This window comes from Ustilaginoidea virens, chromosome 3 (genome assembly GCF_000687475.1).
Source record: "Ustilaginoidea virens chromosome 3, complete sequence".
NCBI lineage: Eukaryota > Fungi > Ascomycota > Sordariomycetes > Hypocreales > Clavicipitaceae > Ustilaginoidea > Ustilaginoidea virens.
In genome coordinates, this window is record NC_057318.1 from 5,106,517 (window position 1) to 5,131,016 (window position 24,500).

At 54.4% G+C, this 24,500-nt stretch overlaps 8 protein-coding genes across 8 annotated transcripts; 5 read left to right on the top strand and 3 right to left on the bottom strand.

Annotated features, from left to right (window-relative positions):
• Window positions 1-821: 821 nt before the first annotated feature.
• On the top strand, window positions 822-1,976 carry UV8b_04286 (uncharacterized protein; the record flags this gene model as incomplete). Its single annotated transcript, XM_043141784.1, has 1 exon — window positions 822-1,976. One exon carries the CDS (start codon window positions 822-824, stop codon window positions 1,974-1,976), a length of 1,155 nt encoding a protein of 384 aa, XP_042997718.1.
• A 438-nt stretch (window positions 1,977-2,414) lies between these two features.
• UV8b_04287 (uncharacterized protein) lies at window positions 2,415-4,434 on the bottom strand (the record flags this gene model as incomplete). Its single annotated transcript, XM_043141785.1, has 2 exons — window positions 2,415-4,248; window positions 4,334-4,434. The coding sequence occupies 2 exons, from the start codon at window positions 4,432-4,434 to the stop codon at window positions 2,415-2,417; spliced, it is 1,935 nt and encodes a 644-aa protein (XP_042997719.1).
• Window positions 4,435-4,976: 542 nt separating this feature from the next.
• UV8b_04288 (uncharacterized protein) lies at window positions 4,977-6,693 on the top strand (the record flags this gene model as incomplete). Its single annotated transcript, XM_043141786.1, has 3 exons — window positions 4,977-5,067; window positions 5,137-6,400; window positions 6,480-6,693. 3 exons carry the CDS (start codon window positions 4,977-4,979, stop codon window positions 6,691-6,693), a joined length of 1,569 nt encoding a protein of 522 aa, XP_042997720.1.
• Window positions 6,694-9,896: 3,203 nt separating this feature from the next.
• Window positions 9,897-12,535, top strand: UV8b_04289 (uncharacterized protein; the record flags this gene model as incomplete). Its single annotated transcript, XM_043141787.1, has 4 exons — window positions 9,897-9,902; window positions 10,383-10,475; window positions 10,767-11,498; window positions 11,684-12,535. The coding sequence occupies 4 exons, from the start codon at window positions 9,897-9,899 to the stop codon at window positions 12,533-12,535; spliced, it is 1,683 nt and encodes a 560-aa protein (XP_042997721.1).
• Window positions 12,536-13,627: 1,092 nt separating this feature from the next.
• On the bottom strand, window positions 13,628-14,691 carry UV8b_04290 (uncharacterized protein; the record flags this gene model as incomplete). Its single annotated transcript, XM_043141788.1, has 2 exons — window positions 13,628-14,333; window positions 14,507-14,691. 2 exons carry the CDS (start codon window positions 14,689-14,691, stop codon window positions 13,628-13,630), a joined length of 891 nt encoding a protein of 296 aa, XP_042997722.1.
• A 1,762-nt stretch (window positions 14,692-16,453) lies between these two features.
• Window positions 16,454-17,399, top strand: UV8b_04291 (uncharacterized protein; the record flags this gene model as incomplete). The annotated part of the gene is made up of 2 exons (XM_043141789.1): window positions 16,454-16,586; window positions 16,711-17,399. The coding sequence occupies 2 exons, from the start codon at window positions 16,454-16,456 to the stop codon at window positions 17,397-17,399; spliced, it is 822 nt and encodes a 273-aa protein (XP_042997723.1).
• Window positions 17,400-17,928: 529 nt separating this feature from the next.
• On the top strand, window positions 17,929-20,953 carry UV8b_04292 (uncharacterized protein; the record flags this gene model as incomplete). The annotated part of the gene is made up of 4 exons (XM_043141790.1): window positions 17,929-18,005; window positions 18,114-18,200; window positions 18,260-18,361; window positions 18,442-20,953. 4 exons carry the CDS (start codon window positions 17,929-17,931, stop codon window positions 20,951-20,953), a joined length of 2,778 nt encoding a protein of 925 aa, XP_042997724.1.
• A 1,620-nt stretch (window positions 20,954-22,573) lies between these two features.
• Window positions 22,574-24,292, bottom strand: UV8b_04293 (uncharacterized protein; the record flags this gene model as incomplete). Its single annotated transcript, XM_043141791.1, has 3 exons — window positions 22,574-22,827; window positions 22,949-23,573; window positions 23,660-24,292. 3 exons carry the CDS (start codon window positions 24,290-24,292, stop codon window positions 22,574-22,576), a joined length of 1,512 nt encoding a protein of 503 aa, XP_042997725.1.
• Between the last annotated feature and the right edge of the window lie 208 nt (window positions 24,293-24,500).

The following is a 24,500-nucleotide window of genomic DNA, read 5'->3' on the forward strand; positions in this document are numbered from 1 at the left end:
TGCTGGAGGCTCTGCGATTCGCGTCGACACGACATCAAAGGTGATGGGGGCCATAAGCAAGCACTTGTTCCGCGCCACTCGTCGTGAACAACGCCATCCAGGTCCGTCGTTTTTTTTTTTTTTTTGGGCCACCAGACATGTGTGGTGTGATGGTGGATTTCTGTCTACCCTCAGAATCACACGTCGTTGTACAAATATGATACGTTGATGTTCGCTTGCACCCTTCTCCCCAGAGTTCCAGCGCAGCAGGAGAAACTTACGACCTGGAATGGGGCATTTGTCATTGGAGGAGTCGGATGTCGGCTCTCCACCGAGCTGCATGCAAGAAGGATTGCAGCAAAAAAAGCATTTTCGCTCAGAAGAAGAGACTCTGGTGGGATCAAAACTTCTGTGCGTCTCAATGTCGAGTCCGAGGAGTGATGCAAGATGGCGAAGCGTTCGTTATACGCTGTAAAAGCATGTCTCGACTTAATGCAATCCTGCCGTACATGATGGTATAGCGCTAGCCAGCTGCTTGCCGAGTTTGAAGTTCGGGTCGGCTTACAATGCTATTGGACAATGCGGACTCCTCACGTGAAATTTTTGCCAAACTTCTCGCTAGTGGAGTTCCCGGGGGAGCGGGAAAATCTCGCGCTTCCCCGCCACAACTCCTTTTGAAGCAAGGCCATCATCTCTTTTATCGAAAGAATCCCACCCGGCGACTTCGGATACAACGATAGCCAGCATCGGCACCCGCCCTCCACCCTCCCCCCTCCCCCACGCGCGCGCGCGCGGAACAAAAGGCTTGCTTGCTTTTTACCTGGGCCTCGAGAGCCGTTTGCATGTCCGAAGTCACCACCGACCCGGCCCTCGTGGCCGCCTCGACGACCGACCTTGCCCAGCACCCAGACGCATCAACCCCCAAGGAGCGACACTCTCTGACCCTCGACCAGCGCCGCGAGCTGCGCCGCTGGGCCAATTCGCAGTCCCTCAAGCCGTCGCACAAGGCGTGCATCGACTGGTTCTACGCCCAGTACGGCCAGCAGATCAGCCAGTCGACCGTGTCCCACTCCCTGTCCCCCAAGTACTCGCGGCTCGACGGCGACAACCCCCAGCTGTCGGGCTCGCGCCTGCGCTTCGGCAACTGGCCCGACGTGGAGAAGCTCGTGCTCCTGTGGTATCAGCAAGTCCAGGCGTCGGGTCGGCAGCCCACCAACGACGAGCTGGGCGAGAAGGCCAAGTCCATCTTCAGCCAGCTCCCTCGGTACCGGGACGAGCACGCGCCGGAATTCTCCCCGGGCTGGATCCACCGCTTCAAGAAGCGCTACGGGCTCCTTGTGCGGCGCCAGCGAAGACTGGGCGATGGCGGCATCAACCCTGCCGAGGACATTGATTACCTGGCCGACTGCGTCCCTCGCGTCATGGCCGTCGCCCCCGACACGAGCCCGGCCGCCATCAGGGAGCAGATCCTCCGCGTTGTCGGCGTCGAAGCCAGCCTGAGCACCTGCGCCCTGGTGCGCGACGAGGTCATCAGGCGGGTGGACGCTCCGCGCCAATCTCCGCTGCCGCAACATGCCCTGCCACCACCCGCCCCAGAGGCCCCGGCCATCCCCCTCGCTCAGCCAGAGCAGCCAATGTACGCCGACGACGATCCCGAAGTGGTGCTGCAAAACGCGCTGCGCCAGCTGCAGCAGGAGGAGCAGGCCGCCGAGGAGCAGGCCGCGGCTGTGCGGGAGGAGAGAGAGCGTGCTGAGCGAGCAGGCTTCCAAGCAGCCGCTGGGGTGGTGACCAGTCCGGAAGAGCGGGCATCTTCAGTTCCGAGATACGCAACCCCTGGCCACGATCTCAGCCACGACCTCACTCTTACACCGATTCATTCGGACGCCCCCGTATCGTCCAACGAGAAGCCGATACGCTGCCCTTTCTGCTTGAATCAGCGTATGCTCCGCACCATCAAGGAAGCCGTGGAGCACATGTCTACCCATGTTGTAGTTTGAGAGCTTTGGTAACGACAGTATTACGCAGCAAGACTGAGCTGCCACAGGCACCAACCATGCCGTACTCCAAACTAATGACATTCAAAACTCATCATCTGGCCAAAGGGTCGGTATGGCCTAGATGACTTCTTTTTTTTCTTCCCCCCCCCCCTTATTTTCACAGTCTGGCATCGGAGTTGGGATTAGGATGGATATTTCGGCAGGATGACGACTTTATGTAAAAAATAGACGGGTGCACATGATGCCGCTTGGGATGGCCGGAACTCTGTTCATGTTCTGGAACTGCAAGAGGCGCAATACCAGGCATTTTTTATATGCCGTCGATAGAGTAATCACTTAGTTCTTTTACTCGTAAGCCTTATTCGAGGTAAAACTCAATGCTTAAATTAAGTTCGACAGACTGTGCTGCATCATGATTGTATTCTTATATTTTCATTTTTAGATAAAACCGCTTTCCTTTAATGCCTCCGCAAGGGTCTCTTCCTCCGACTTGGCTTTGCTCTTTGGAGCAACGACACCTGTATCAATATAGTTCTTCCAGAACTTCAAACCTTCTAATCCCTCCTCTCGACACAGCGCGCCTTGCTCCTCCGCCATCAGTAGCTCTTCCTCGGCCACGCCAATGCTCCATCCAAATCTTTGGGCCGTCTCCAGACCCGTTACGCCACGTCCAAATTCTCGCCAGTCCCAAGAAAGCTCTCTGTCGGGGGGGAACTCGTGCAAATCATCTAGCCAGGAAAGTAAAGACTTGATTGTTGCGTCGTCGGTACGATTGTGGCCCTGAACGACCATGACACCACTACGAAATGTCCGGAGTCTAACTGGAAGTTTCAGTTCCTCCCAAAGTCGTGCGGCCTTTTCGAAATCCCTAGGGCTAACGAGCTCCACGCCGCCTCTGGCTCGATTGAACATGGCCCATAGATCGACCAGGGTGATGATTCCCCCAGCTCGTTTCAATACACCCCGAGAGTCGTCAGTCAGAAATTCGGCAAGGTTTCGAGACAGCTCGGAAAGATAAAGAGTTTCAGCACTGCCACCTCCTACTATGTCCTTCGTGGTGACTAGACCGAGTTGCGAGGCAGATTTTGCAAGAATGGCGGCGTCCTCGGCCGAGGCCCCGCCGCTGACTCCGTTGCTCTGACGAGCGTACCGCTCAGCTAGAGCTATGACCTCTTTTGCTGATGACATCAAGGCCTCTAGATCTTCAAAGGCACTGCCTATCAGCATCTCATTGTTCTTATGCATATTGAGGCCCAGCTGCTCGAGACCAGCAATACCAGCAGTCTTGGTTCGATTCTGGTGAGAAGGATCTGACGGATAGTTTGAGGCGTTGCCGTCTGCATTCCAGCTACTTTTTGGAGCAGGGGGGGCATTTTGTAACAGCCACTTCCTTTGCGTGATGGCACCTTTGAGTCGCTCGAAAAAAACCTTGTCCCCACCATCCCGGAAGGATATTTTGATGCTGTCAGCTGCATCAGCCTCTGTTGATTCCCTGACGGCATTATCGCGGAACAACCCGGGAGTTTCAGCCCTAGATGGTGGAGCGCTAGCGGTAAGTGTACTTGTATGTTGGGATAAGAGTGCCGCGCCGCACATCTCACAGGCGGGAAGCGATGGGTGGTTCGAGAATGTGCACCGCGGACATTCAGACGAAGGTTCGGGAGAGACTGTGCGCTGGTCCTGGCGTAAGTTGCCGAGAACTGTCCCAATCAATCTCTCTGTAGGCATGTGAGGTTCCTCTGTTTGGCAGGAGCTTGTGTTGGAGTTTGGTGGAGGTCCAACAGAAGCAAGAGGTCGCTGGCTGGCGCTTTTGATGGCTGCTTTCAAAATATATGCCAGCGTCGGTTTGATTCCACATGCAGAACATGGTGGCAACGGAGTATGCGAGTTCGCTGCAGCTGGGTCAAAACCAGCTGGGATTGGATTGGAAAAGCTACATATTGTGCAAACCCAAGTAGCAGTCGTGGTAGGCGACGGCTCAGGAGGGTGGGAGTGAGCATTGTCCCTCGGACCACGCGACACCGAATCGTTTCGCAATGGAGAAGTAGCATGCGAAAAAGCTCGCGCGGGCAAGGATAGCTGCCTCGAAGGTTTGGGGAATATGGTGATTTTGGGTGACGATTTCAAGAATCTAGCCTGGATCTCGTACCTCTCTACATCCCGCAAATCCAACGCCAGTGAGTTTTGTCTAGGCTCGCTCTTATCAACATAGCAAATCCGATGCGAGGTCAAATAAACTTGACCATCTTGGTGGTTGGGGAGCTTCACCTTCCTGATTTACCGTACCAGTATAAGCAGAGTCCACATCAAGATAAAATATGGAAGAGAAAAAAACGGTCAGACGACAAGGGGCTTACCCCTCGTAAAGACCAACATGGTCCTGGACAAAAAGAAGAATCTCGTCCGGCAGATACGACGGTCGTAATGCAGAAGTCAAGTCTATATGTTTCAAAAACATTCGTCATACTGGTTTGGCGAGGCGCCAGAGAATAGCGCATGAGACCGGATGTCAGTCAAAGGAGATTGCGTACACCAAAAAAGGGAGGGAAAAAAAAAAGAAAATGTCCAAGGGTGGCTACAACGAGATTTGCCGCAGGTTTCCAGGTAGCCACGAGGGAAACACGTAGCATGAAGGGATATGGAGATGGATGGCTGGATGCGTCAACGACGCTCTGCCTCGGACGAGTCAGCTTGTCAGGTCGGCAGCGACCCACAGTGCCAGGAAAAGGACGAAGCCATAACCCTGGTCCGACCCATCGACCGGCATTTAACCGAGAGTCACGGGTCGGTGCCAAGCCTCAACCTGTCAGGCCCTCGTGGGACGTTTGCCTTCCGCACAAAGATCCTCCCTCCACCGCTTCCTGCTTGGCTGTGACTTGTCCCGCGCCGGCTACATCATTTGCTGCTACCCTTTCCTCATACATACAGTCATAGGTGTTGAAATTGTTTGGCCTAGCCACGAATACTAACGTTCAGCTGCATTTCGAATCCTCGGTCGATATGATGCCCGGTTGGTCAGCCACGCAACAAGCGCATGGCGTCTCCCAACAAGCACATGCACAAGCACAACCTGCAACCTACAACTACGCCAGTAAGCAAATGTTCCAGAGACGGCGACATGCTGAATCTTTGAAGCCGGACTCGCTGACCGTTCCAGCAGACCCTGCGTTTGTTCCTGTCCAAGTTCGCCAGGCCTTCAACCCATACACTCCTCCGACACCGCCATCGTACGCTGGTTACGTCCCGCCGGCACCAAACCACCCCCCAGTTCTCGTGCCCACCCCGCCTGACGCTGCTCAAACAGAGCCGTCCAAGACGAAAACGGAATGGCCTAAATCAGTTCGCAACTACGTCCAGCGATCATTCCTGCCCCAAAATGATGACCCTTCAGTTTCCCGCGCAGAAGTCGAGGCAAAGCTTAAGGAGACGATCGGCACTGCCAAAGAAAACGGCACGTTGTTTACTATAGATTGGGATGCCGTGCCACTCCCCCACGCCCTTGTGAAAGCCGACCGTGATGCGCTGTATAATCGCGGTATTTTTGCCTCGTCTCCGCCTGAACCTCGAGCCAACTCCAAGAAAAGAAAGTCGTCCGATTTTGCCAATGGTGACTCGAGCCACAAGTCACGGCACAATGCTAACTCTCGTTTGTCCCTCGAGGACCGTGTTTCATATGCTCCTGCAGACAAGCGCTCCGCGTTTGACGACAGCTCGGCCAAGTCAAGTAAGTTACAAAAAGAGGCAGCCAACAAGCGCAAACGCCGCTTCGAGAACGAGCAACAAAAGGCTGGTTGTAGGTCACCCAGCCCAACGCTGCCGTCTTCGGGTCCCATCATTGGAACCAGTGAGGTTTTGGAGAAGAGATATCTTCGATTGACCGCCCCTCCTGTTCCTTCCAATGTTCGGCCGGAGCGAGTTCTTCGCCAAACGCTGGACCTGTTGAAGAAGAAGTGGAGAAAGGAAGGGAACTACTCGTATATTTGCGATCAGTTCAAATCCATGCGACAGGACCTTACCGTGCAACGCATAAAGAATGATTTTACTGTTTCGGTGTATGAAATTCATGCTCGGATCGCTCTGGAGAGGGGGGACATTGGTGAGTATAATCAGTGCCAGACCCAACTGCGCTCCCTCTATGCTCTGGGCTTGAGGGGCAATCCAATCGAGTTCAAAGCCTATCGTATCTTGTACTTTATTCATACTGCCAATCGCACCGGTCTCAACGACGCGATGGCGGATCTAACCACTGCAGAAAAGGAGGAGAGGCCGATCAAGCACGCGCTGCAGGTTCGGTCGGCTTTGGCCTTGGGAAATTATCATAGATTTTTTCAGCTTTATCTTGACACACCCAACATGGGCGCTTACCTTATGGACATGTTTGTCTCTCGAGAGCGCCTGGCCGCCCTGTGCAACCTTTGCAAAAGGTAAGACGCCGTCTGCTTCTCGTTGCATGCGGAAACATGATGGCCTGTTCTGACTCTCTTCTTCATCTTCATCTTGCAGTTATAAACCCGATGTCAAACTTCGGTTTGTGACCGAAGAGCTCGGCTTTGAATCGGATGCTGACACTGCGCAATTCATCATGAATCACAACGGCCAGCCCCTTTTAGAGGACCGCACTGACGACATAATCTTTTTGAGTGGTAAAGCCGGTCAGCTTTTCGAAGGCAGCAAATCCGAAGCTTTCCGCAAGGTTGACATCAAAGGACAAATCTGACCTTTGGATGTTTTTTTTTCTTTCTTTCTTTGTCCTTTTTCTTGTTGCCACCTAATACCCTGCATATTTTTTTTTCTCCTGCCCCTTTTCTCTCTCGGTTACGCAGCATGCACTATAAACCACGTCGCTCTCTATTCTCGACCAGCAACAACGTATGATGATGACCATGATACACTTGTAAACTGAAACCCGCGCTATACTATATGGCTTCGGCGATTGACAGACCGTTGGGCTGAGCAGAACGTGGACTGTCGAGTTGACGCTGCTGGACGGCGAGGAGAGAGCTGCGACGCATGGAAATGATGGTTGGTGTTGGCGATGCTGACTGCTGACTGCTGACTGAATACTGGCCGATCGAACTGCCGATACTGTCGAAACGTTTCTAACCGTACTTCAGAACCCAATACTAGTCACTACCAAGTCGACGGAGCAAGTGCCATACCCGGACGGACCCTGCCAGCTGCAAACTGCGGCGCTTGAGGAGTGTTGCTTTGGACCCTGTCTGACGACGACCTGGCATATGTCGGGAGGAGGGGGGTGTTGGGAGCTTCGAAGACGTCGACCGATTCAACCTACTCTCAGCAGCGCAACCGTGGATTGTCACTTTTGGGCAAGTGAAAAACAGTTGATGAAACACGACGTGTTGTTTTATTCTGGATAAAGATGACTAGCTTAGTGGCAAGTACATAGAATAACTTCCAGCATAACTTGTAGCATGTTGTCGCAAAATCCTCGCGCGCTCGACGTGCACCGCGGAACGTCCCTCGGCACGCTTGTGCCTGTCGCCCGTTTTCCTCTTGTGACTGACTGGTTGAGGAAGCCCCGACGCATCGACGAAGCCAGGGCCACGATAAAAGGGGGGGGCGGCTGCAACGGTTGTCGACGGCCGCTGACCTGGCTTAGGTATCGATTGGAGTCCCCTGACGTTTCTACAGCGCGTCGGCAAGGCGGACTCTGTCAACATGCTGGCACTGGGAAGTCTTCATGTTGGTTACTCCGCGCGCTGGGCTGACCCGCGCTTGCCCCGTTGCTTCTGCCATGCCCGTCACGTCAACAAATTGCCGGGCGTGCAACAGTACATGCGCCTGTGTCTGTGTCTGTGCACGTGCATGTGCATGTGCACAGTTGCATTGAGACGTTGTCACGATCGCGGTCGATGAGTGGAATGCAAAAGGCCTGGTTCCTCTAAGCTATGGTCTATACTAGAAGCAAGGTATTATATCATTGCTCCCCACTGTCACGTGCCTTCGTCACGTGCGTGACCTGTGACAGACCTCTAGGAACCTCCGTACACGGCACGTTGGCACATGTATGTATGTTAGGTAATGTGTACCATGCGCCCCAGCCTGCAAAGCAACATTGAATCAGAGTTGAGTCAATGCCTGCCGAGAGAAGTGCCTGGAGTGCCCCGACCTCAGGGCGGCCCCGGATGCGCCTGGGCCTCTGCGCCAGTTTGGGGCGTGCGGATTTGAGAATTGCCCTCGGAAACAACGCCCGTCCATTGGCTGCGTTGTCGCGCCCAACTGTCTTGTCTGTGTGGACTTGTGTCCTGTTTTTTGCGTGTCGACAGTTCGTCCACAGTTGCATCTTGCACCTTGCACTTCCTCCGATCAATTGGGGGGGGGGGGGGGGGGGGGGGGGGGGGGGGGGGGGGGGTTTCATGAATCGAACAAGATTCTTGACATGTTGTTGTTGTTGTTGTTGTTGATGCCGCTCGCAAAAAAAAAAAAAAAAATTCCATTGCCGGCCGGGGCAACGGGGCCGTTTCCGCCCGAGCGGACTTGCCTTGGCACCAGGAACTAACTCCGCGAGGAGCATGTTTACCTCGTAGAAACAAGGGTCGGTACATGTACATGTAACCTTTGAGTCTGGTGCTTCGGGCGTAGAACGCAAGCAAGCAGCCGTTTGTCTGCCTTGAGCTGTTTGTTGCTTTGCCGTTGCTTTTCCGCATCCCGCACGAATCCGCGCCATCCCTGTCTTTTGTCTTTCTTTTGTTTTTTTTGGCCTTTTTTTTTTCCCCCTCCCCCTTCTGCAGAGCGTCCCCCGGCATTGCTGTCTTTGCGCATCGCATCGTGTTGTCGTTTGTTTAGGGACCGTCTATATGTCGTGCCAAGGAATTGACGTTTGGCGAATGTCGACACGGCAACAAGTCGCCCCGCTGCCTCTGTACAAAGATGCAGTCACCTGTACTCCGTGCCGCAGTGGTATCCGGAGGCTTGGCCTTGCCCTTTCCCAATCCGTCGCTGCTTCACTCTGTGGCGCTAGTGTCTTGAAGAACGCCCGCTAGTTGCCAGACACGTTGGTCAACCAAGTCAACAGGTAGGGACATCAGGGAGGGACTGGAGTTGACAGTATTTGCCGTTGGATGCCTGGCAGGGTTTACGCGCCATGGGCCTCAGCTAGAAGATAATCTTAGGTCCCTACTTGCCCCTGGTAGAAGGGGTAGCTGGTACTTTCTTGCTAACAGAAGTCGCCTGGTAGCTGTCTTAGTGCCCAAGGTACCTGAGCTGCCCTGGCATCCCCCCCTTCCCCCCCCCAACCACGTGCCCCTCTGTTCTTGTGTTCTGTCAAAATCAAAGCAGTCAATTGTCATGAAACTAGGCAACTATACTACATGTAAGCTTCCAGTGCACAGCCCGTGCCCCAGGCACGCTTGCCTTGGTTTTTGCAGCATCCAACGTCGCTTTATTCTGCGCATCAGCTCAGGCGGGGGGGCGCCTCTAACCGTCTCCACAACTCCAAGTTGACGTCTCTCCGGTGTTCAGTGCCCACCAAACAACATTGAACCAAACAACCAAAAAGCCCCCGCCCTGTTTACGTACCTACTCCACCTGGTGCTTGCCCGTAGCTTCTGGAGCCAGACGTGCTGCCACGGTGCCGGGCCATTGACTTGTACGGATACCAGGCTGGGCACATGCGCCTCCAGGTGCAGCTATCTGACGGCGCGCACCAGACCCGTTGACATTCACCACTGGTCTCATGTCTGGCCCAGTCAGTGCGTACGGACTAGCCTGGTCTGGTTAATTGCGAGATCTTATCTAGCAACCCCCCCCCCCCCACCCTTCTGCTTCACTCTTGACCTGCCTGTCAACCTGCTCTGCTATTGATTGATTCATCCTCCTCCTCCAAGTGCCACCAACTCTCGCCTTTGCAGCAGCCAGCATTTGCCGACGAGCCTCACGTCGCACTCGCACTCGCCCAGAATGAAGGTATGTTTCCGCCCCCGGCTACCATGCCATGCCATGCCAAACCAAGCCAACCCCCCCCCCCTCCCCGCTCCCCTTTTCGCGAACCGTGGTTCCCGCCCATATCTTCTTTGCGCTGCCTCATCGCTTAATCGATCCCTCGCTTTGCGTCTTGTTCGCAGAGCCTTGATTACCTGCCTCACGGACTGTTTTTGCCGCCGTAACCAGCCATCCATCGTCTTGTTGGAGGCGTCGGGCCTGCTGCTTCCCGACCGCTCCTTCCTGCTCTCCGTCGTCTGCGTCATCTGCGACACAACGCCTGGGGCATTGCTGGGGCATCAGTTGCTTGCTGTCCTGCGTCCTGCGTCCCGCGTCCACCCCGCACTTCCATGCCTCCAACGTTCCGTTCCCTACAGCAATTTGCCGTCAGCAAAGCTGCATTCTAACATTCGTATCATTCTCCCGGCGCTTCTCTGCCTGCTAACTCCCATGACACTCATACAGGCTCTACGTCGGTCCATCAAGGGCGACAAGGACAAGCAGCATCACACCTCAGTAGGGAGCAAGTCTGCTGTCGCCATCATCCCTCCAAAAAAGGTTAGCCCTACATCCCCAACTCGTGATATGCGTCGCCTGGAAACGAGCTGGCTCCTTCTTTCGACACCAGGTGCCCAAGCTTGATCTGCATATCTTTTTTTCACCTTTTCTTTCCCTTTTTTTCTTCTTCTTTCTTCTTTCCGTTCCTCCTTGTTTGTCTTCACTGTCACGAAGCAAAATAGACCGCGAAGAAGCCGAATTTCCCAACGATGGCCAGAATGTTTGGCTGCCTCACGAACGCCCATCGCAATATCTATCTCATCAATTGCTGACACCTCGGCTCGGCCCTAGGTCATCAGAGCGTTGTACGACTACGAGGCCCAGTCGTCGCAGGAGCTGAGCTTCTCAAAAGGAGACTTTTTCCACGTCATTGGCCGCGAGAATGACCCTGACTGGTTCGAGGCTTGCAATCCTGCCCTGCCAGATGCGCGTGGCCTAGTTCCCGTGGCCTTCTTCCAGGCTTTGGGCCGTACTGAGCGAGATAGCGCCCAATCTGATGGCGGCCGACCGCCCACGGCCAAAAGCCCCGATCATGACTCTGGCTACGGGGAAACCCCATCACATCCCGTCACGACCGCTGCACCCATCAACCATCGCAGCACCAAATCCGCAGACATCGACAACAAAATCTTCGCCATTGTCATGTATGACTTTGAGGCTCAGAGGGCAGACGAGCTTGGCGCAACCAAGGGCGAGCAAATCATCATCATCGCCCAGTCCACTGCCGAGTGGTTCGTTGCCAAACCCATTGCGAGACTGGGAGGACCAGGCCTGATTCCCGTTTCATACGTGGAGATACGCTACGTCAAAACCCGAGAAGTCGTTCCCAACGCGCTCGAGGCCGTTCGAAAGGCTGGGGTCCCGAGTGTGGAGGAATGGAAAAAAATGGCCGCAAGTTACAAGAATAGCAGCATCACTCTTGGCAAGTTCGAGGGTGGAAATGCAGCCGCTCAACAGCAAAGCCTTGAACAGGGCATGGATCGTATGAGTCTTCAAGGCCAGGGTACCCAAAATGGAGCAAAGGTACGGCCTTTTCTACATCCCTCTCCTCTGTTTAATTTTTTTTTTGTTTTTTTTTGTTATATATATATATATATATATATATATATATTTTGTTTTTGCTCGGCGGCCATGATGTATCTGATGGCCTTCTCAAAGCCCCCTTCTCCTTTTCTTGCGTCGCTAACACGACTTGATGACTTTTGTAGCATCTCGCCGGCCAACACAGCGTGTCCCAAGTTGCCCAGTTTGCCCCTGATCAATCCACTCCGCAACTCTACGCTCCTATTCAAGCTTGGATTCCCCGCTATTGCTTTGCCGAAGAGAAGTACTGGTTTGTCATTGTTGCTGTGCTTGAGGATGGCCGTCACTGGGAGCTTTCACGATATTACGAAGATTTTTACGACTTCCAGATAGCTCTCCTCACCGAGTTTCCTGCCGAGGCCGGAAATAACGGAGGTCAAAAGCGAACCCTTCCCTACATGCCGGGACCCGTGAGTTATGTTACCGACGCCATCACCGAGGGGAGGCTTCACAATCTGGACGCATACGTCAAAAACCTGCTGAGACAGCCAGAATACATTTCAAGATGCAACCTGGTCAAGCAATTTTTCGCTCCTCGCGAAGGAGACTACGAAGTAGACCCGGCTGACGCGGAAGAGGAATATCGACTGTCGCAAGGCTCTCACCAGTCCGTCGAATCCCCCGGCAACAGCACATCTCATTCCAACTTGAACGGAAACGGTTATTCCAGTCTTTCTGCGGCGAACCCACATATGAATAATACGCAGCAAAGTATGGCGAGCCAGCAAACCTCGTTAATAAAAGTCAAGATGTATTTCAACGGCGACCTCATTGCCATCCGGGTTGCAGCCGACGCGAACTATCAGCAGCTATGCGAAAAGATTCGGGATCGGCTCAAGATTGCGCCCAATGATCGGTTTGACCTGTTTTACAAGGATGAAAAAACAGGCAACAAGCTAAATCTCATGAGCAACAACGACCTCGATTTTGCCTTGCAGAGAAATGAGAAGCTTGTTCTTTACGTCGAGGGTGTCTAAACGACGGCACCTCTCATCTCGTCCCACTTTTACTCCTCCCGACTCTCAACATGGCAGAGCTCTAGCAATGCTCGTACGATATTCTTCCCTCATCGTCACGCGTCCTTTGTTCCGAGTCGACTTTCTTTCCATTCACCTTTGGGTATATGCAGCAGCTGAGCACAGTCGTGCGTATGCTTGCGATGATGACACCACACCACACTACACCACACTACACCACGCTACACCACGCCAGCCAGCCAGCCATTTATTGATCGACAGCGACGCTATTCATCTGGGCCGCTGCTTGCTGTACTTGTTCTGTTTTAGTAATATTCTTTGGTCAGCCGTCATGGCCATATTTGCCGGTGCACCCCTAGTGGCCGTACACCGGATTTTTTTCTCTCTTCTCTTCTTCTTTCCTTTCCCCTTTTTTCTTTCTAATCCATATATTTTCTTTTCCGAGGAAAGTCTTCTCTGGAGCTGGTTTTCTTGACTGGAGTGATGAGCTTTTCATACCTTGTTTATATACGACGGCTCCGGCTTTGGGGAGGGGGAACGGCGTTTCGGGGGATTTTTGTTGCTTTTTCTTAAACCCGAGTTGTGTTTTGATTCTTTCTCACATGATGCTTTGATCAATTGATACCTGATTGCTGGTTGGGGGTTTCAGGCTGAGGAGAGCGTAAGGCAGAGGAAACAAGGCATGACAATGACAATACGGAGGGCAATGATTACGACGAGACAGAATGAAAAAGAAAAAAAAAGAAAAAAAAGTCACAACGGGGGAGACTTTGATATATGCTGGGTCCCGGTCTATGAGTATCATTGCATGTCATGCCGACCACGTTCTATGGAGTCTAGTCGTTATGATGGAATGAAGGAAGCTGAAACGCGCATGGTCCTGAAAGGGAAAACCATCTAGAATGCAATCAGAGAGCGCCTTCTTAGGCGAGCCAAATAAGCAAAGGGTCCTTGAAAGGTGTCTTTTTTTTTTTTTTTTTTTTTTTTTTTTTTTTTTTTTTTTTTCCAACCGAGTTGTGTGCGCAGTTGTCAGCCCGTCAGCAAGTCACCGCCATTGATGAAGAGCCCAAAGGAGGCTGGGCTCGCTAGAGTCTAGCGCAGCTTGACCATCAAATCCCGCCTCACTTTCGTGTTGACCACGCCTCCGACACCGAAAGCCGGGACGATGCGGCATATTCGCGCGACCGAGCTGACGAGCCAGTTGGAGCGGACGAGGGCGAGCCGATCGCGCCAGGGCACAGCGGGCGCCTGCCCCGGGCGGTTGTAGAGATCCAGGCCGAGCAGGTGCAGCGGAGTAGAGAAGAACTGCACGGCGGCGGGGGCCGCGAACTGCGCAGCCGAGTGGCCCGAGAGACGGGCCTTGATGTCGGCCGACAGGCGAGCGTCTATGTAGGGCGCCAGGAGCGGCGGCAGGTTGAAGGAAGCCAGAATGGTCAGGCAGTCGCGCAGGGTGAAGAATGCGTACGAGGGCAGCGGGACGGGGCGCGGGACGGAGCCGACGGGGCCGAACATGCGCACGAAGGAGCGGTCCTTGTACATGCACAGGCCGATGTTGGAGGCGGACGAGGCGACGAACTTGCCTGCGCCGGAGGAGACGGCCGCGGGGTCCTGGTTGGCGACGGTGGAGAGTGCGGTATCGAGCGCGTTGGCGGTCAGGAAGGTGCCGCCGTAGAGCACGAAGATGAGCGCGCAGGGCCGCGACAAGAGCGACGTCCGGGGGTGGCGCATCAGGTTTCGGACCGAGGACCGTATCGAGTCGAGGAGCGAGCTGCGCCCAGAGGCGTTTTCCATGATGGATCTAGAGTTTTTTTTTTTTTTTTTTTCGCGGAGCCGCAGGGCCAACAAGCAATCAGCACGTTGCGCGACGTTCCGTTCCTCGCGCACCACGAAACCCCCCCCCCCCCCCCCCCCCCCCCCTTTGCTTGTTTCTTCCAGCAGGATATTATATAACAAGGGGCGAGTTTTCCTTACCGGTCGATGATGGAAATGACGGGCGCGACGAGAGCGCCGGCGCACACGCCTCCGGCAGCATCGGCAGCCAGCCGCCAAGGCAGATGTCGGGTATTCCACTCCGGCGCCGAGGAAACGGGGCGTTGTGCCGCGAGGGCCCCCGAGGAAGGGGGCGCCAGTGCTTCTTCCTGGTCGGTTGCCTTCATGGGGCGGGCCGCCGCGGGCCGCCGCGGGCGAGAAGCTGGAGAGGCTGGGGCTCTGGTGGGAAAGGTTTCGCGCCAAAGGCCTCTTTTCTTTTCTTTTCTTTTTTTTTTTTTTTTGGGGGGGGGGAGTTCTTGTTTCCGTTCAAGGTGACGACGAGAGGAGCAGTCGACTTGTCCGGTGGGAATGGCGGAGGAGGCGCAGCTGCGTTGGAGGCATTGCTTGCTTGGCGGTTCGTGAAAGGCGACTGATTGCTGAAGCAGGTTGAGGATGTTGCAGCTTGTTAACGGGGTAGTTGAGCTGAACCCCTGACAGTTGAGGGACGTTGGCTGGCCGGGTGTAACGGGTTGGAGGATGGATGGGCCGCCGAGGTCGGAGGCCAGGGTGGGGGGGGGGTTGAAGTGGGGCAGAAGCAGACAAGTACATATTTGAGGAACGAACGGCAGACCATATGATCATGGTGGGTGGTGACGGTGATGGTGACGCTTAATGTGTAAAATAATCAAACTACACAATAATAACGATACCATCCGTACTCCATGGTAACAGCAGGTTAATCGAAAGCAGGCGAGTCCGCAACGCCCGCCGCAGCGAGCTCGTCCCTGAGCCCTGTCTCCCTAGTGCTGACAAGAGAGATTATGCTCGGTGGACTTGATTTCTGGGACGTGATTTCTGGGCTGCCTCGAGAGTCATAAGCCTCAATACACCACCAGCCAGCACATACGACCATAGCCGCTTGAGACCTTTGGATCCCGTCCGATCTCCGTTAAATAAGCAAGCGAGCGCCAGATTAGTAGTTGGGTCGGTGACGACCAGCGAATCCCTGGTGTTGTATGTCTACCTTTTTCGGGCTTGTTCTTTTTGTTTTTTTTTTTTGTAGTTTTTTTTTTTTAGCACAGTTCGCATGTTTAAGTTGGCATCTCGGTCGTATGCGCATGCGCCATCTAATTGGAGGGCTTGAGCAGACATTCGCTGCTACATGTATATACGGTGATGTGACGTGCACAGGTAGGAATAGGAGCATGGAAAGGGCGCAATGACTGGCCAAGCATGGTACTCCGTAGAGTTTACTAGAATGAATACCCGCGCCCGTGCACTGGTGCGGCAGGAGCTGCGCTGCGGGTGCAGCCACCCACAATTTGGCGGAGGGTAGCTCCTGCCGCCGACGACAACCCATGTCGGCCACAATACCTATCTGGGTATAGTGGATTTTCAGCAACGACTTGTCAAATGGTCATCTATGATGCCATTCAACCCGAGGTGAGGTGGGCGGATGGTGGGTAAAGCTTCGCATTAACCTGGAATTCGCGACTGGCACGTGGCTTTAACACATCGCCATGCACGCTGCCAAGACACGGCGAAGAGAACTGGGAAAAGAAAATCAGAAAGGCGAGAACTTTTGCAGGTGTATTCCCCCCCCGGCAATACCAACGGAAGCCCATGGGCAGGCATTTGATGCTATTCGCGGCACGCCATCACCGAGGGCTACATACCAGCAACAGACAGCAACAGACAGCAACAGCAGGCAGACAGATGACATAGCTGGCGTCATCAATGATTATAAATCGGATCCGCCCAGCCGGTTTAAGTACTCCCGTTGCCGCCTCTGCATCGTCGCCGTATCCCTCACTTTCATCCTCACATCGCTCGACTCTCCGCCACAGCATTCGGACCTTTTGCACCATCCTCAGACCAGCAATCAAACCGAGCCGTCCAACGCCACGTAGCAAAATTGCGTTGCCGTCTCACGCTACAGGGTTTCGCAGAATGTCAGCTGGACTCATTCCCCCCAACCCGGCGGACGTGATGGTCATTCGGAACGTTACTCCCAGAGTCGTCACCTTTTCAGTGCCCTTTTCGCGTTTCGGCAAGATCAAGATTGGCGGACGCGGCACCCTAGGTAGGTGCTCTTCTCCCCATGTGCTGTTTTCTGACATCAATTCCCCGTTTTCGCAAATGGTCAAGTTGTATCATCATGCTGTTCACTGCCGCCCAGTACTAACGCTAATGATGATGATAACCAGTCAAGCTCACCTCTGGCAACCTAGCCATATTTTCCCCCGTCGCGCTCACCGAGGAATCCAGGGCCAAGATCGCGGAGCTCGGAGGCCAAGTAGCCTACATCATCGCGCTCGACTTTGAGCACCACCTCTTCGTCTCAGAATGGGCCAGAGAGTATCCGGGCGCTAAGCTCGTCGGCCCTGAAGGTCTGCAAGAAAAGCGCGCCAAGCAGCGCAACGACCCCAAAATAAGCAATGACCAGTTCACCATTGTCTTCACAAAGGACGGCAAACGCAACATCAAGATGGGTCCCGAGTTTGACGCCGACTTTGATTATGAGTATGTGGACGGGCACGCCAACAAGGAACTCGTCTTCTACTATCGGCCCGACAAGGTTCTCATCGAAGCCGACCTCATGTTCAACCTGCCCGCTATCGAGCAGTACAGCAAGGTTCCGGATGGCCAAAAGCCAGGAGGGTTGGCCGACAAGTTGTTCCGTTGCGCGCAGAGCCCTGCAGGCGATGCTACTTGGATGAAGCGCTTCAACTGGTATCTTGCCGCCAGGGACCGAAATAGCTTCAACGACAGCATCAGAGTCATTGACCAGTGGGACTTTGATACTCTAATACCGTGCCATGGCGAAGTCATCGAGGGCAACGCCAAAGAGGCGTTTAGAAGAGTCTTTGCGTGGCATCTACAGCGGAAGAGTTGACCACGCATACATGGGTACGCAGGCGCAGGGAGCAATGAAACAAATCACGGCATGTATAGTAGGAAGCGGCAAAGTATAACCACGGACAAAAATGAGAGATTTCCGCCGTGAAAAGCCAAAGTGTAGTCCCTAATGGTGTGACGTGCTGCGCTTTGAAAGAGTAGGCTAAACTGAAATGAAGATGAAAAAGTAAAAGAAGACGGAGTACCAAGACGGAGTACCAAGACGGAGTACCCGCCTTGTAAAAAAGTACCAGCTGGTGTTATTTTGAGCCCACCAGAGAGCCCCGCTTATTCTCGCTCTGCCGAATGTGTCACAAGTGCTCACGAGTCAACTCACTGCTGACGCACATGGGATCCCCGGAGCTCAACCTGTCCCAGGCTCCGACCCAACTCAAGCCAGTTTCCAAGGATTGCATTGTCCCTCTGCGGCTTTGAAGCCGATTCCGCGCAATTCCGAGCGGTCAGGTCGTCTACTCTTCATCCAGCGCTTGCCGAATCGAGTGCCCAAAGTAATATGAACCATCGCCATGGCAGAGTACGGGAGGATGGACCCGTTTTCGTTCGCTGCATCCAAAGATGTTGATTATCCAGTGAGCATTCGAATGTATGCCGCATCATATGCTCGCTCAGGCGCCTTTCCTCGCTCGTTTCATGGAAACATTTTGATTCATCCACCACGCACAATCAGTTCCCTGCTAATCGTTGCTACTAGCATGAACCTAGAGGGAGATAAGCCGCCGGTCAAGTATTCTGTGCTTTTGGAACGGCCGGATCTGCGGCACATCGGCTCTAATACCAGGTGCGCTTCAGCCATCGAGAATTCTCCCGTCCGTCCTCACAAGGCTGACGCTATCCTAGCCGACATTCCGACCTCTACCTAACTGTTCAAGTCTGGGCTGGTTCCAAGCCATTGACAGTACCGATCCAAACCGCTTATAAGCCATTCCGATCGGAGAGAAAGTGCGTGCCGAAGAAAACAAGGTTTCGCATTACGACATCTGGGTTCGCTCGGCTGACAAAGAATAATGATCAACACTTAGGTGGAATGAGTGGCTCGAGTTGCCCATCACCTATAAATCCCTCCCGGCCAATGCCCGACTCGCCATCACAATATGGGATCTATCACCCACTGGTGGTAAGAATGCCATTGGACATGCCATTCCTTTTGGAGGAACGACTCTGCCCTTGTTTGACGCCGAAAATCAAATACAAAAGGGACGCCAGAAGTGTCTGGTGCACAGAAACAAGCATGCGGACGGGACAGCCAACTCCACTACGCCAGCCCTGGTCACCAACAAAAGAAGGACGAGCCTGCAAAATGGAGGTGGCCAGTTTTTTGACAAGGATGCCGAAGAGATGGATAGAATGGAGAAGCTCTTCAAGAAGCATGAAATGGGAGAGATACAACGTGTTGACTGGCTTGACCAGATGGTATTCCGCAGCTTCGAGAAGAAGGGGCTTCAGGCGGCCAAGTCGTCCATGAAAATGCTTCAGCGCCTGCAAGCCCTCAATGGTGATGGCGATGGCGATGCTGAACGCTCGGAGAATGGCCGCGGTAATGGTAACGGTGTGGATGACGAAAAATCTGATGACGCGGCCTTTCTCCTCAACATTGAGCTACCGCGATTCGACTTCCCCGTCGTCTTCGCCGATCATGAGTACGGTCCTCCACCAATATCAGCTCTGAAGCCACTCTCGGCATCTCAAGCAACGCTGCCGCATCACCAGCCCGAGGTTCAGTTTGGCCCTGGAATCAACTCGGCAGGAAAAGGTCCCGACGGACTCTCCGCCAGACTCATCAAGGTATACGATCCGGAAGTGGGACAGAGGGACAACCCCGCGGAAGCCAAACACAGAAGGCTTTTTCGAAGCTCTCACAGGCACGGAATCCTGGACAAGGATCTGAAACCAAACGCCAAGGTTCGGGACGAACTGAATCTGATAATGTCCTACTCGCCGACCCACGCGCTATCCCCCGAGGAGGCAGATCTGGTCTGGAAGTTCAGATATCACCTGACCCGCAACAAACGGGCATTAACCAAGTTTGTCAAATCGGTCAACTGGAGCGACCAAAGCGAGTCCAAGCAAGCGATCCAAGTTCTCGGCCGATGGACCGAGATTGACGTGGACGATGCCCTTGAGCTTCTAGGGCCATCATTCGACAATGCAGCCGTGCGCTCGTACGCCGTGGGCAGGCTGCGAAAGGCAGACGACGAGGAGCTGCTTCTGTACCTTCTCCAGCTTGTGCAGGCGCTCAAGTATGAGCAAATCTCGACGGAATCGGGGCAAGAAGGCACCCAAGACTCCTCGCTGGCCCGGTTCCTGATCCAACGAGCTGCGGCCAACTTCTTGCTGGGCAACTACTTTTACTGGTATCTCATGGTGGAGTGCGACGACAACAGCCCCGAGCAGGGCGTTGACAACCGAAACATATACCGCAAGGTTGCCTACGAGTTCATGACGGAGCTGGTCAAGCAACCGACCGGGGCAGAGGACAGGAAAAACCTGCTGCGCCAAGCTGAGATGGTTGCGATACTCTCCAAGATTGCGGGCGAGATCAAGGCATCAGGCGAGTCCATCGCCAAGAAGATTGACCGTCTCAAAAGTTTCCTGGCAGATGCGAAAAACGAGCTGCTCACGTTTGACCCTCCCCTGGCGATGCCGCTGGACCCGTCCGTCAAGGTTACCGGCATTGTGCCTGACCAAGTTGCGGTGTTCAAGTCGTCGCTGAACCCCATCAAGTGCACGTTCAAGACCACGGCCGGCGGCACCTATCCCATCATCTTCAAGCTGGGCGACGATCTGAGACAGGATCAGCTTGTCATACAAATCATCACCCTCATGGACCAGCTGCTCCAGAAGGAGAACCTTGACCTGAAGCTATCGCCGTACAAAATCCTGGCAACCAGCACCACTGCAGGCGCCTCGCAGTTTGTGCAGTCGCAGAGCCTGTCGGCGATTGTCGGGAAATACCGAAACAACCCAGCTCTTGCCTACCTGAGGCACCACAACCCCGACGACAGGCAGCCGCACGGGGTGCGGCAGGAGACTCTCGACACGTACGTCAAATCGTGCGCGGGCTACTGCGTGATTACGTACATCCTGGGCGTTGGGGACCGGCACCTGGACAACCTGCTGCTCGCTCCGGACGGGCACTTCTTCCACGCAGACTTTGGCTTCATCCTCGGCCGGGACCCCAAGCCGTTTGCTCCGCTCATGAAGCTGTCCAAGGAAATGGTCGAGTGCATGGGCGGAGTGAGCTCGGAGCATTACAACCGCTTCAAGCAGTACTGCTTCCTGGCGTACACGGCGCTCCGCAAGTCGTCCAACCTTATACTGAACCTGTTCAGCCTCATGGTCCACGCCAACATCCCCGACATACGCCTCGAGCCGGACAAGGCGGTCATCAAGGTCCGGGAACGGTTCCACCTGGACCTCAGCGAGGAAGAGGCCATTGTGTATTTCGGAAACGTGATAGAGGGCACCCTGACGGCCTTTGCGCCCGTCGTCATTGACAAACTTCACGAGTGGGCGCAAGCGTTGAGGACATAGCTGGGGGGGGGTATCAAGTCACGGGCGGTGGGGAAGCCTGTACGCCCGGGTTTGCCGAGGTCCGCGGGGCCAAGGCTTGTCTCACGTAAATACTTGCTCTTCTTAGGGACACTTGCTCATCGAAGCTGCAAGACTGCACCGCGCACGTTGGAGCGCGCCTCACAAAGCTGCTGGGAGAACTTGGGGTTCGGAGGGGGGAAGAAATGCATCCCCTGACCCTGGCCTGGTGTGCGGATTCTGCCTTTGTCGCCGGGCTGTGGGGGAATGGTTGGGCTGGCGCTCGTGAGGGCTAGGACCTACAAAAGAGCATGCATACGAAACAAGAGTAACGGACCACCTGGGAAGCATCGGTGTTTGAGAGCGCTGCGAGGGCTAGAACCTACAAAGGAGAAAAGAGCCCACAGACGAAACAAGAGTAACGGACCACCTGGAAAGCATTGGCTCTTGAGTCCGTAGGAAGTGCCTCGCGCATCGGGCCAATGGAGGGCTAAGCCGGGTGTCGAGAAACCAGAGCGATGCGATTTCGAGGCTCAACCGCCGCAGGTCCTCCGTAGTGTGCAAGTACAGCCAAGGGACGAAGCCGCTTGACGGGTTCACGGCGTCACCGCGTTTCCCCCCCCCCCCCCCCCCCCCTGTGCCATGTGTGTTGTGTGCTTGGGTCAGTCGGGTCTGTGTATTTGCCAAAAGCCCCTTTGACAGACATGCGCGTGTCGCAAGGTGTCAAAAAGGTTCTCTTTGGCTGGCAGCAACGCAGGCTGCGGAGAGCGCTGCGCAGAACAAAGTGGCAGAGTCTAATGTCCGTGTCAAAGGCGGATACTGTGACCAAGGCAGCAGGATCAACTTTCAGAAAGTTACTCAGACGATCTTGGCAGGGGGGATACACTAAGCCTATGAGCGAGCAATCAATCAATCAATCGCACAAGGTGTTTTCATCTCTTCATCACGTAACGTGTTCCCAGTACTGTATCAAACTAATGGCAACATGGGTGATGTTTGGCAATAAGTGATGGCGCGACATACAAGGGCAGTTGAATCCGTCGGGGCATCCAACTGCTACCGCTGCTTCTTCCCCTGGATGCATGAGGCGTGCTGTCGTGGGAGGTCTTCAAAGACTATGATGGAGCATGCTATAGTAATAGCGCCCATGCAGGCCTTTGAGATCCTTTGAGATGTTCAGCGTAGACGACTTGGTCCTGTGGATTGCTGGTAAAGGCGGACGGACACAGCGTCCACTTGCATGGCATCTGGGCCGAGCTTAAGCATGGCTCAAGTTGGGCCTAGATACTATCCAGACGGATGCTGCATCGGCCTTTACCAACAACCTGCAGCGTGGCATGCTCCCCGTCTTTCGTGGAGCTACAGGCATGGCATGCAGCAGCTCAAGAGACAGCCAGATGTGCATTTCCCCCCTTGATGCCAGGCAACAACAGAGAGCGCTTCAATACGGACCTGCTAGCGGCTAGTTGTTCAGACATTGGCTATGACTCTACATCACCCCGACTCGTCCATTCATTCATTCATTGCTGCACTCGTCACGTTCATCGTCGTCTCTTCATTATCCGTCAGGCAGCTCAAGGCAGCGCGGGGCAGCAAACTCGCATTGGTGGTCGTCATGTCGCGTCATGGCGAATCATGTTGCGCGCGTCTCGCTTGCCCGGGTCCTGCAATGACAGTAAAGTGGCTGCCACAGCCGGCAAAGGTGAAGGCCTTGTCGGTGACGCCTTTGCCCACGAGCTCAGTGGGAGTCTGTATCGTGTCTTGGGTTGCCAGGCCAGTGCGGTAGTTCTCGGAGGATCCCCATGTCAGCACCGCGCCATCTGCGGCAATGGCCACCGAGTTGTCGACGCCAGCAGCGACAAAAGTGGCCGAAATACCTGCCAGGCCAGGGTTAGTCGGGATTTTTTTTGTTTTTCCCATGTGAGAATAGGGTGAGGGAATGAAGAAGAAACCCCATCACGGTGAAACGGGGGCGGCGGAGGGGGGAACTGTGCTCACTGGGAATTACTGTCGGGGTCAGCAAAATGCGCGGCCTTCCGCGACTGTCAAAAAGAAACTTGTCCTTGCCCAGCATCAAAATGTCCGTCCCCATCTGGCTATTGTCACATCGCCCCCAGGCCAGCACTTGCCCATCCTCGGTGCATGCTATGCTGTGATGGAACCCGCCTGCGACTTGACGTATCTTGTAGCCCGTCAAACCTTGAACGACGGTTGGAACCCCGATATACAGGTTCTCTTCGTTGGCCGGAATGCCCGTCTGTCCGAAATTGTTCAATCCCCACGTCCACACTTTCCCTTGTGTGTCGACAGCAAAGCTGTGGCTGAACCCGGCAAAGATCTTGACAATTCCCCTCTTGGGCAGATCAACCATCCGGGGGATTAACGACTCGAACTGATGGCGCTGCACCAAGCGGCGACCCAGTTGTGCCTGCTGGCCAGAGCCCCAGGCGTACACGTCTCCCGACTCCGTCAGCGCCAGTACATGGTTCATGCCTGCAGAGAGCTCTCTTATGTTTTTCAGACCTTCAATCCGTGTCGGCGTTGCCTGGAACCTCGCTTCGTAGCTGGCAGGTTTGTTTTTTTGAATCTTTTCCCGCAAAAATCCGTACACACCATCACTGCCCTTGGACATGATTAGCCACCACAGCGAGCGAAGCGGACGCGGCGAAAGGGGGGGGGGGGGGGGGGGGGGTTAAAGTAAGGCCCTACATGAAACGTGCCCCAGCCATAAACCAACCCCGATCTAGTGAGGATAAAAGTGGCATTGTCGGTGGCAGTTAATTGCGCAATGTCTAGCCCAAGGGTTGAAAGATTCTCGACGGGTGCGGGAACACTTGGCATGGAATTCGGTTCCCTCGCGATTTGGTCCAGCTTTTGCAATCGTTCCCACTGGGTCGCTCGGCCAAGGGCTCTCGAGTCGTTGCATCCCCATGTCAGAACAAGCCCGTCGTGAGTGAGGGCGGCGCAGTGCTTGCCGCCCACTGCTATTTGAACGACACCTACGGTGTTTATATCCAGAAAGTGGTTAATCCGAGGCCTGTCTGCGACGGTAGGAGCTCTGCCACTGTGCATCATGTTTCCCAAGCCTAGTTCACCGTCCTCCCCGCAGCCAAATACAGCCACGACTAGACGTTCCGTAGGCGCCGTCTTCAGCTGCGTGCCGGGTTTCGTTCTTCTGGATGCGCGGCGAGGTGATGTCTGAGGTAAGGCGTGGCGAAGCTTACGCCGCTTGGCGCTGTCGTTGGAACATTCCGTCTTGTCGATTGTATCCGGGGTCTCGTCTGAACAATCGTTGAGCTTTCTCTTGCCTTTGAATGGCGTAAATAAATTGAAGAGATTCATTCTGAGATAGCCAGTCACACTGCAAAGGCCCCATGTTGGTCCGTCTGTTTCGGGTATGGGGCGGCCTGAGTTTGTCTACTGAGACGACGACTCTGGTGTTGCGGTTTGGCTTGACGGCCACCTGCGACGTGGTGTTTATCGGTCCGTCCACCAAAAGCATGGGCTTCCGGTACCAGAGCAGATGAAGTTTAACCCGCAGAAGTGATTC